The sequence below is a fragment of the Rana temporaria genome, chromosome 2, assembly GCF_905171775.1.
Source record: "Rana temporaria chromosome 2, aRanTem1.1, whole genome shotgun sequence".
In the NCBI taxonomy this organism is placed as follows: domain Eukaryota; kingdom Metazoa; phylum Chordata; class Amphibia; order Anura; family Ranidae; genus Rana; species Rana temporaria.
This window is the reverse complement of record NC_053490.1, coordinates 19,030,058-19,042,296: the sequence shown is the minus strand read 5'-3', so window position 1 is coordinate 19,042,296 and position 12,239 is coordinate 19,030,058. Positions and strand designations below refer to the sequence as shown.

The 12,239-nt window shown below is 47.9% G+C and overlaps 1 protein-coding gene across 1 annotated transcript in view; it reads left to right on the top strand.

The window, feature by feature from the left end:
• Positions 1-10,214, top strand: part of DNAJB13 (DnaJ heat shock protein family (Hsp40) member B13) — a 35,974-nt gene extending 25,760 nt beyond the window's left edge. The window contains exons 6-8 of the mRNA XM_040339940.1: positions 8-121; positions 4,832-4,908; positions 9,987-10,214. Coding sequence (XP_040195874.1) covers positions 8-121; positions 4,832-4,908; positions 9,987-10,149 — 354 coding nt within the window. The 3' untranslated portion in view covers positions 10,150-10,214. The remainder of the gene's footprint in view (positions 1-7; positions 122-4,831; positions 4,909-9,986) is intronic.
• The last annotated feature ends 2,025 nt before the right edge of the window (positions 10,215-12,239 follow it).

Here is a 12,239-nt window from a genome sequence, read left to right as displayed (position 1 = left end):
GTTTTAGGGTCCGAATATCATCCCAGCAGACATCATCTTCCTAGTGAAGGAGAAGCCTCACCCGCGCTTCGTCAGACAAGGGGACGATTTGATCCACACGGCGAACATCGAACTTGTGAAGGTAAAGGTTGCGTCACTTACTGACCAAAATAGTCATTTGTAGAAGAGAAGCCGAGATCTTATCTCCAGATAATCCAGTTTATTTATCACAGCCGTTTAGAAACAACCAACATGTTTCGGGAGCTCTGAAGACTTCATCAGGGCTTGGCAACGCTGGATTGCAAAAGAAGGTCCCTGCGAAGAAGTTTAGGAATCTTGAAGTTATTTTTAAAATGATGAAGATTTTTTAAATCCTGAGTTTAGTCAAAATAAAAAATACCGTATTTGTCAGGGTATTGCGCGCTAAAATCCTGTAAAAAATAAATGTATTACATTTTACTACTTACAGTTTTGGTGTCTTGCCCGGCGTCCGTCTGCGGCCTCGGTGGTGTCCTCCCGGCTTCTCCCGCGCTGTCTTCATGTCGAATCCCCGCTTCCCGCGCTCAGTTTGAAGCCTCCGCCGACGTATACCGAGCGCAGTACACTCGGGTATTTTCGGCCAGGCGAGGCTTCTCACGCATAAACGTCGCAGAGCATGACTACGAGTGAAGCCGAGCCTGGCCGAATGTACCCGAGCGTACTGCGCTTGGTATATGTCGGCGCAGGCATTCAAACACAGCGCGGGTATCGCCGTATATCGCGCACCCACGATTTTGCCCTGATTTTCAGGGCAAAAAAGTGCGCCATATACGCCGATAAATACGGTAAATAAAAAATCAGCACAAGGGATGGCACAACGTGCTGGTGGCTTCTATGTTGAAATCTGAAGTCGTCTGCACCCCCATATCCCCGCAGTTATAATCTTCTGATCCTGCGGGGATTCATAGAATTGTCTGGACCTGTCACAGATACTCATCAAGAGGGTTGACTATGCTCGCCTTTTCTGCCCCCCCTCCACACACACACATCCATTCATAGAAGCTGTACTATCACTTCCATTAATGAAAAGCGTTGTATGAATGGAGAAGGTGGTCCTTTCATTTATCTACCCTTGCTCCGTCCATAGAGCATTTTTTATGGATGAAAGCTATGGCTTCTATGAATGGAGGAGTGGGGGTGGAAAGGGTGAGCATAGTCTTTATGAGTGCCTGTCACAGGTCCAGCATTAATCCCTGCAGCTCCGGAAGATTACAACTGCTGGGGTGGGGGGCGGAGGACATTGGATTTCAGCCATCAGCACAAGGGACATTTTGCATTTAATGTAAGTACCGTCCCTTGTGCTATTTTTTTTTCTTTGTTTTTTTATGTTTGACTTATGATTATACCTGAACCTACCATCATATTGGACTCCTGTTCTCACCTGTGCAGCAGCACTCACAGTGGATGAGGAGAGGCCAGCACTAGGAGCCAATCAAGTGTTCTGCGTGCACAGGTGATTACAGGGAACTTGCTGACAGGAGGAGAGAGCAGAGGGAGGACTAATTTGTTTATTGCTGCTCCTTCATTGTCCCTTTAGTAGGCCATGGGGGAGAGAGGAAGGTATCACCACCATGCCATTGCAGCTGCTCCTCTTTCTTCAGGAGCAGGGAGGTAACACCACCAGGGCCATGGATAAGGGGGTACCACCAGTCCTCCTGTACAGGGCTCAGGCCAGCAGGGGGGCCAGAACTGGCGTACCATACCTGTATGTCGGTCCGTGCATGCTAAACTACGGGGTCGTGCGCTCATGCACAGGAGCGTGCGCACGGGTCCCACGGACTCGATCGCGGATATTTGGGGGATATTTATTATAGCAAAAAGTAAAAAATATTGCATTTTTTTCAAAATTGTCGCTCTATTTTTGTTCATAGCGCAAAAAAATAAAAACCGCAGAGGTGATCAAATACCACCAAAAGAAAGCTCTGTTTGTGGGGAAAAAAGGACGCCAATTTTGTTTGGGAGCCGCGTCGCACGACCGCGCAATTGTCAGTTAAAGCGACGCAGTGCCGAATTGCAAAAAGGGGCAAGGTCCTTAACCTGCATATTGGTCCGGGTCTTAAGTGGTTAAGTACCGTAGTTTGTCGCCGTTCCATGAGCGTGTGCAATTTTAAAACATGACATGTTTAGGTATCTATTTGCTCAGCATAACCTCATCTTTCACATTTATACCAAAAAATTCGGCTAAAATTACAGGCCCAGATTCTCATACAATTACGTTGCTCCTGGGCAGCGTAATGTATGTGATTTACGTTACACCGCCGCAGGTTTACAGGTTTACAGCCTGATTCTTAGAACACTTACCTGTAAACTTGCGGCGGTGTATCGTTAAATCGCTCGGCGCAAGCCCGCCCAATTCAAATGGGGCGGGCACCATTTAAATTAGGCGCGCTCCCGCGCCGAGCGTACTGCGCATGCTCCGTCAGGTAAATTACCCGACGTGCATTGCGCTAAATGACGTCGCACCGACGTCATTTGCTTAGACGTTAACGGAAATGGCGTCCGGCGCCATTCACGGACGTCTTAGCAAACGACATAATTTTTTAAAATTTCGACGCAGGAACGACGGCCATACTTAACATTGGTTGCCCCTCATAATAGCAAGGGCAACTTTATGTGTCGGAAAGGCTACGGAAACTACGTAAATTCTCTGCGTTGAGCGCGCGTACGTTCGGGAATCGCCGTAATTTGCTAATTTACATAAGCGACGGGGAAAACGACGTCCGCGACACCTAGCGGCGGGAAACAAAATTGCATTTTAGATCTGACAGCGTAAGAGCCTTACGCCTGTCAGATCTAATGGGTATCTATGCGTAACTGATTCTAAGAATCAGTCGCATAGATACCCGGGGCCAGATGAGGAGTTACGACGGCGCAGATGGTGTTGCGCCGTCGTAACGCCTTTGAGAATCTGGGCCACTGTGTTTTTAAGTGTAATTTTTGACTTGCACAACGTACAATCTCTATGAAAAGCGACCCCCTGGTGGGATCTGGGCCCAGGACGAAAAAGCTAGAGCAACAAAATGGATCTCAGCCAATAAATACAATCATAGCTGTCAGTGCTACTAAAATGAACTTGCGTAGAAAATGTGAGAGTTCAGATCGGGGAACGGGATCATCAGAAATGGGTCATTGAGGGAAAGCAGCGTGAAAAATGCAGTAAAACTGCGGAGAAAAATGCGTAACGTGATGGAAATGAGAAGAGAGAGGTCATTACTGGCAGGACAAAGAGCTTATTCAGGATGACCGGAGAGAGACCCAGAGGGAAATTATCTGTTACATTTCTCATTCATATTATGTAAGGAATATATCTCTTACAGGAATGACCCTCCCCCGCTGGGAAATCCTCCCACTGCTATAGAACGATGGGAGTCACTGCTGCTTGGCCAATCAGAGGGTCAGAGTTCACATGACACTTGACAGTAACTAATCAGACAACTGTCCGACCTCACACACCTCTCCTATGTGTTGGCTGGCAGCATCTGTTGGACCTTAGGTCACCCCCTGACACTTGGACCCCAGAACTCAGCACAGGGATGGTGGGAACCCCCCATAATGGGCACAGAAAGTGTGCAGACCCGGGAACTCAGCACAGGGATGGTGGGAACCCCTCATAATGGGCACAGAAAGTGTACAGATCTGGGAACCCAGCACAGGGAAACCCCTCATAATGGGCACAGCAGACCCAGAAACTAAGAGCAGGGAAAATCGGAACCCCTCATATTGGGTACAGCAAGTGTGCAAACCTGAGAACTGGAGGGATAGTGGCAGCCCCTCACAAAACGTGTACAGTCCCAGAAGCTCATTGTGGGAATAATTCATGTTGGGTAGAGCAGGTGTGCAGACCCGGGAACCCCCTACATGGATGGTGGGAACCCCTCATAATGGGCACAGCAGGTGTACAGACCCGGGAACTCAGCACATGGATGGTGGGAACCCCTCATAATGGGCACAGCAGGTGTACAGACCCAGGAACTCAGCTCAGGGATGGTGGGAACCCCTCATAATGGGCACAGCAGGTGTGCAGACCCGTAAACTCCCTACAGTGATGGTAGGAGCCTCTCATAATGGGCACAGCAGGTGTGCAGACCCAGGAACTCAGCACAGGGATGGTGGGAGCTCATTATTATGGGCGCAGCAGGTGTACAGACCTGGGAACTCCCTACAGGGATGGTGGGAACCCCTCATAATGGGCACATCAGGTGTACAGACCCAGGAACTCAGCTCAGGGATGAAGGGAACCCCTCATAATGGGCACAGCAGGTGTACAGACCTGGGAACTAGGCACAGGGATGGTGGGAACCCCTCATAATGGGCACAGCAGGTGTACAGACCCGGGAACTCAGCACAGAGATGGTTGGAGCCCCTCATAATGGGCACAGCAGGTCTCCAGACTCAGGAACTCGGCACAGAGTTCTAAAAGGGAAGAATACGCAATAGACATACTATACCATATTTTCATAACTGAGTACCCAACTACAAGCCAGCATTGACCAACAAGCCACTATATTCACTAATGTTATTCCCCAGAGCTGATGGATGGGTTGGGATCTCTGTTTAGCCAGTAGAAACCTTTATCTGTAAACCATCTGCACAGTCTTGATATTTCAGCCCTGCACCTTTTTATGCTTTGACCAGAAGGGGGCAGTATAGTACCGTGTTAACAGTTATCTCTCTTGTTATGTTTTGGACTCTGACCAGCAGGGGGCAGTATAGTACCGTGTTACCAGTTATCTCGCTTGTTGTGTTTTGGACTCTGACCAGCAGGGGGCGTTGTATTACTGTGTTAATAATCATCTCTCCTGCTGTGTTCCAGGCTCTGACCGGCTGTACTGTGGAAGTCGAGACATTAGACGAGAGAATATTGAATATCCCCATAAATGATATTGTGCAGTAAGTATTTGCGTCATGTACGGGTGACCCAAAGACAAAGAGTCAGAGCCGGGCCTATAAATAACATGAGTAGTAAGCGCAGGGACCTTGTGATACCTGCATGTGTCTGTATAAAGGAGGTCATTCATATGTAAATTGGTTTAGGGGTCAGCAAATGTTGGCAAGCGATTCAGATTCATTGGATTGAACCATTTGGCAATGATTAAAAAAACTATTTAAAAATAAAAGATACTTTTAGGCAGATCTTTATTACTATTGGGTGTCTGACAAACAAGCAGATCTTTATTAGATTGAGCAGAAATTAATAATAAAATTCTAAGACGACCGATTGATTTGCCAACATGGAAAACATTTGAAAGGTCACCAAATCAATCAAATTGGGGGGGAGGGGGGGGTCTGCTTTTTATGATTCTCATTCAGCTCAAATATTTTTGTTGCATTGAATAATCAATTGAATAATTTTATATATATATATATATATATATATATATATATATATATATATATATATATATATATACACATACACACAGTGAGGAAAAAAATTATTTGATCCCCTGCAGATTTTGTAAGTTTGCCCACTAATAAGGAAATGAAGGGTCCATAGGCGTGTGCACAGGGTGTGCCAGGTGTGCCCAGGCACACCCTAATCACCCTTTACAGCACAGATTCCCCCTACTTCCCTGGCTCCCTCCTTCCCCCCTGCAGTACTACCAGCTTCCCTCCTTTCCCGCCAGCTGTTGCTGCAAGAATGTTTTAGGATGAGTGGAGGAAGTGGCCGGTAAATATGTAATTGACCATCCCCTTCCCTTTGTGAATGAACATCGTGAGTGATCAGTAGTGTGTGTTTGAGCTTTGGGGTGCACACCCTAATGCAATAGACTGTGCACACCTATGGAAGGGTCTATAATTTTTATCATAGGTGTGTTTTACATGATAGGGACAGATAGCTGGATTCAGGTAGGGCGGCTCACTTTTGAGGTGGCGTAGCGTATCGCATATACGCTACGCCGCCGTAAGTCAGAAAGGCAAGTGCTGTATTCACAAAACACTTGTCTCCTGAGTTACGGCGGCGTATCGTAAATGGTCCGGCGTAAGCGCGCCTAATTCAAATGAGGATGAGGGGGGCGTGTTTTATGTAAATTACTTGTGACCCGACGTGATTGACGTTTTTTACGAACGGCGAATGCACCGTCCGTGGACATATCCCAGTGTGCATTGCTCCAAATTACGCCGCAAGGACGTATTGGTTTCGACGTGAACGTAAATTACGCCCAGCCCCATTCACGGACGACTTACGCAAACGACGTAAAATTTTCAAATTTGACTTTAAGTGGGGATATCTAAATGATGGGTGCATCATTAAGATATCGTCATTTAGAGCCGGCATAGCGATCATAGCGGCTGTTCCACCGCTTGATCATTCTTACAGGCAGTGAGAGGGGACGCTCCCCCGTGCCCTCTGGTGCTTCTACCGACTCACCGCTGCAATCGGTGAGTCGGAGAACGGATCCGCCAGATGGTCGCTGGAGTCTCTATGATCGTTCGGAGTCCGGGCACAATGTTATGACGTCACGCCCAGCCTCTGCATTCGAAAAAATGGTGCCGCCCTGGCTGGGAAGCAAGGATCGTTTTCAGGCTCCCCAGCCGAGTGGTGAGATGTGCTGTAAAGAGGTCCTGTCCTGTTTTTTTTTTTTTTATGATGCACATCACACGTCCCGCGGTCCCCAAATTGGACCAGTGGGACGTCCATCATAGGCGCTGCAGGCTCCAGAAGGCGGGACCCGCAATGTCTCTCGGCCACACTCGGCGGCGTTCGCCACTCTGCGGCTGTCATACACAGAATTGTCCCAGTGCTTGGCAAAATGCCAGCGCTCGGGGCTATGTAATTAAATACAGCATAAATGAGACTTGGGCCTTTTCAGGCACCCATTCGGGGCTCCAGCCTCCCCAACCCACCCCTAATGATGCCCCTGGGCTCATTTACATTTATGGTTAGCGGGGAGGTAAAATGACATGGTCAAGCCATGCTTTTACAGCCCCCTTTAAGCTGCAAAGGCAGCAGATGGGGGGGGGGGGGGTGTACAAACACGGCTAGAGTCAAACCCCCTATCCGTGGAGCACAACCCATTCAAGTGAATGGGTTGGTGCTGCAACTGTGCGCAATGCATGCAGGTGGGGCAGTACAGTGGTGTGCGCTTTTTTGGGATTAAACCGAGCAGTGAGGAGAGGCAACATAATGCCTCCTCATCACCTGTGAAGCACCCTTTGAAAAGCGATCCATGGCGCATATACTCAAATATACCATTGACCCGTGTTCAGGGCACATCACAAAGCCCATGTGGAAGAGGCCTCACTCTAAATTGCACACAGGGGTGGGCTCTATATAGTTACATAGTAGGTGAGGTTGAAAAAAGACTCAAGTCCAACCTTTGTGTGTGATTATATGTCAGTATTACCTTGTATATCCCTGTATGTTGTGGTCGTTCAGATGCTTATCTAATAGTTTCTTGCTCCCCACTGAGACCACCGCATGTGGAAGGGAATTCCACATCCTTTCCGCTCTTACAGTAAAGAACCCCCTACATAGTTTAAGGTTAAACCTCCTTTCTTCTCATTTTAATGAGTGGCCACATGTCTTATTAAACACCCTTTTATGAAAAAGTTGTATCCCTATTGTGGGGTCACCAGTACGGTATTTGTAAATTGAAATCAAACCCCCTCTCAAGCGTCTCTTCTCCAGAGAGAATACGTTCAGTGCTCGTAACCTTTCTTCATAACTACCGTATTTATTGGGGTATAGCGCGCTCCCGCGTATAGCGCGCACCCCTAAAGTTGCAGCGGATTCCTGTGTAAAAAAGTTTTTTTGTACTTACAGTTTTGGTGTCTTGTGCGGCGTCAATCGGCGGCCTCGTCGGGTCCAGCGTCCGTCTGCGGCTTCGGGTGTCCTCTTCGTCGGGTCCGGCGTCCTTCTGCGGCGTCCTCGCGTCCCCCCCGCTCGTTTCCCACGCCGAGTTTGAATACTGCGCCGACATATACAGAGCGCAGTACACTCGTGTATTGTCGGGCAGGCTCGCCAACTCTCGCGCTGACGTCCTGTACGTCCAGGACGTCAGCGCAGAAGGAGCCGAGACTGCCCGACTATACCCGAGTGTACTGCGCTCGGTATATGTCGGCGCAGTATTCAAACTCGGCGCGGGAAAGCGGGTATCAGCGTATACTGCGCACCCACGATTTCAGGGCAAAAAAGTGCGCGGTATACGCCGATAAATACGGTAATATCCTCCAGATCCCTTATTAGCTTTGTTGCCATTCTTTGTACTCTCTCCATTTCCAGTACATCCTTCCTGAGGACTGGAGCCCAGAACTGGACAGCATACTCCAGGTGCGGCCGGACCAGAGTCTTGTAGAGCGGGAGAATTATCGTTTTATCTTTGGCGTTAATCCCCTTTTTAATGCCAATATTCTGTTTGCTTTGTTATCAGCAGCTTGGCATTGCATGCCATTGCTGAGCCTATCATCTTCTCTACTAGGACCCCCAGGTCATTTTCCATCCTAGATTCCCCCCGATATGAGCTGTGGCTAATTCAAGCGTCACACACATCCTGGCCATGGCTCATCCTTAGTAACCGGTTGCTTATTCCTTTAGGTAACCCGGTGCTGCCAACAAGTATTTAACCACTTGCCCACCGCCCATAGTCAAAATACGTCATTTTTTTAAAGATGAATATCTCGGTAACGGCAGCAGCTGCTGCAACAACCGAGATATCCATCTCTTCAGTGGGCGGTTCTGTTAATGATAACAGCGGTATCCGCGGATTTGCCGCGAGATCGCCGTTATCGGTGGCGGGAGAGGGCCCCCCCTCCCACTGCTCTCCCGTGCCCTCCGCCGCTTACCGGAGCCGTCGGTAGCGGCGGAGGCGATCAGGTCTGTTCGGCAGCTGTGTGGGGATGCGAGTAAGGGAAAAATCGCCCCCACCCGTCCCCATAGCTCTGCTGGGCGGAAGTGACGTCAAAACGTCAGTCCCGCCCAGCGTCTTAAAGAAACATTTTTTTTTTTTGTCATTTGAAAAAATGACAGTTTCAATTTTTTTTTTTTTTTTTTTGCATTTAAGTCTAAATATGAGATGTGAGGTCTTTTTGACCCCAGATCTCATATTTAAGAGGACCTGTCATGCTTTTTTCTATTACAAGGGATGTTTACATTCCTTGTAATAGGAAAAAAAGTGATCAATTTTTTTTTTTTCAGTGTAAAAAAATTATAAACTAAATAAAAATAAATAAGAAAACAAAAAAAATGTTTTTAAAGCGCCCCGTCCCGATGAGCTCGCGCGCAGAAGCGAACGCATACGTGAGTAGCGCCTGCATATGAAAACGGTGTTCAAACCACACAAGTGAGGTATCGCCGTGATCGTTAGAGCGAGAGCAATAATTCTAGCCCTAGTTCTACTCTGTAACTCAAAAAATGCAACCTATAGAATTTTTTAAACGTCGCCTATCGAGATTTTTAAGGGTAAAAGTTTGACGCCATGCCACGAGCGGGCGCAATTTGTAAGCGTGACATGTTGGGTATCATTTTACTCGGCGTAACATTATCTTTCACAATATATAAAAAAATTGGGTCAAATTTATTGCTGTCTAATTTTTTAATTCAAAAAAGTGAATATTTTTTCCAAAAAAAGTGCGCTTGTAAGAGCGCTGCACAAATATGGTGTGACAAAAAGTATTGCAATGATCGCCATTTTATTCCCTAGGATGTCTGCTAAAAAAAATATATAATGTTTGGGGGTTCTGATTAATTTTCTAGCAAAAAAATTGTGATTTTTACATGAAGTAGAGAAGTGCCAGAATAGGCCCGGTGGGCAAGTGGTTAAAGGTCTTCGACTTTACGGCGGGCAGCACCAAGTGGGGGAAGTTTTAACTAGTATAGTGGGTTTGGGTTCCCCTTAATGGCATGCAGTGGGTAGATCTTTACAGATCCTTTGCAATATAGTACATAAATTGTCATAAATTGTCCTGTTTTCAATGCTGTCTTGTTGTATAGACACCCCAATGATGTGAATTTCTTCCCTCCACAGCCCCAAGTACAGTAAGCTGGTACCCGGGGAAGGCATGAGGCTGGTCGGTGACCCCAGTCTGAAGGGTGACCTCATCATCCAGTTTGATATTCAGTTTCCGGAGCACCTGACGCCACAGAAGAAGCAGCTCCTTCGCAAAGCCCTCGCGTCCTCGCCCACCTAACAATGAAATTCACAGATTGGAATTTTTTAAATGTTTTTTCAGTAAACAATAAAATATTAGAAGAATGGGTGTCAATGGATCACGACTTCTTCTCTGGTCATCACCAAAAATATGGTAACGGTCAACTTCATTCAAAGTGATGGAAGAAATACGGTTACCTCTGTGTTTAGAAGATGAGATGGTAAAGGGTAAGACCACACAACAGTGATATTCAAGTTATAGGAGGAGTTATGCGAGTCAGTCCATGGTACCTTATGTATCCAGGATACTCCTACAGAGAGATCTTCCAGACAGAATTCCCAACTTGGTTGCTGGGAATTCTGGCAGTTCCCGGCCCACCAAGATGGTGGGGACCCCTAATCATCACAGCAGCTGTAAAGACCCAACAACTCTGCACAGGGATGGTGGGAAACCACTCATAATGGGCACAAAAAGTCTGCAGACCCAAGAACTCAGCACAGGGATGGTGGGAACACCTCATAATGGGCACAGTAGGTGTACAGACCTGGGAACTTGGCACAGGGATGGTGGGAACACCTCATAATGGGCACAGAAGGTCTGCAGACCCAAGAACTCAGCACATGGATGGTGGGAACACCTCATAATGGATACAGCATGTGTGGAGACCTGTGAACTCAGCACAGGGATGGTGGGAACCTCACATAATGGGCACAGAAGGGCTGCAGGGCCGAGAACTCCTGCACAGGAATGGTGGGAACTCCTCATAATGGCACAGCAGGTGTACAGACCCGGGAACTCGGCACAGGGATGATGGGAATTCCTCATAATGGGCACAGCAGGTGTACAGACCTGGGAATTTGGCACAGGGATGATGGGAATCCCTCATAATGGGCACAGCAGGTGTACAGACCTGGGAATTTGGCACAGGGATGGTGGGAACCTCACATAATGGGCACAGCAGGTGTACAGACCCAATAACTCAGCACAGGGATGGTGGGAGCCCCTCATAATGGGCACAGAAGGTCTGCAGACCCAAGAACTCAGCACATGGATGGTGGGAACACCTCATAATGGATACAGCATGTGTGGAGACCTGTGAACTCAGCACAGGGATGGTGGGAACCTCACATAATGGGCACAGAAGGGCTGCAGGGCCGAGAACTCCTGCACAGGAATGGTGGGAACTCCTCATAATGGCACAGCAGGTGTACAGACCCGGGAACTCGGCACAGGGATGATGGGAATCCCTCATAATGGGCACAGCAGGTGTACAGACCTGGGAATTTGGCACAGGGATGATGGGAATCCCTCATAATGGGCACAGCAGGTGTACAGACCTGGGAATTTGGCACAGGGATGGTGGGAACCTCACATAATGGGCACAGCAGGTGTACAGACCCAATAACTCAGCACAGGGATGGTGGGAGCCCCTCATAATGGGCACGGCAGGTGTACAGACCCAAGAACTCAGCACAGGGATGGTGGGAGCCATTTGTAATGGGCACAGAAGGTGTGCAGACCCAGAAACTCTGCACAGGGATGGAAGGAGGCCCTCATCATGGGCATGGCAGGTGTACAGACCCAAGAACTCAGCACAGGGGTGGTGGGAACCCCTCCTAATGGGCACATCCGTTGTACAGACCCAAGAACTCAACACAGGGATGGTGAAAACACATAATAGGCACAGAAGATCTGCAGACCCAAGAACACAGCACAGGGATGGTGGGAACCCCTCACAATGGGCACAGAAAGTCTGCAGACCCAGGAACTCGGCACAGGGATGGTGGGAATGCTTCAAAATGGAAACAGCAGGTATACAGACACAGGGACAGTGAAAATCCTTCATAATGGACACAGAAGGTGTGCAGACCAGGGAACTCAGCACAGGGATGGTGGGAACCCCCATATAATGGGCACAGTAGGTGTACACAGGCCAGGGAACTCAGAGCAGAGATCTGACCTAAAGATACATGAAAAAATATTTTGAAAAAATATTGGGTGGGAAAATGTAGGACTTTAAGTGAGGCTGCAAGCAAGGTGCGGGTAATAGAAGGAAGTACAAATTATCTGACCTAAAGAGTTCCTTCCAGAAATCTTTGCCTGCAGTAAAGAGGAAATTTTCCAGCAGG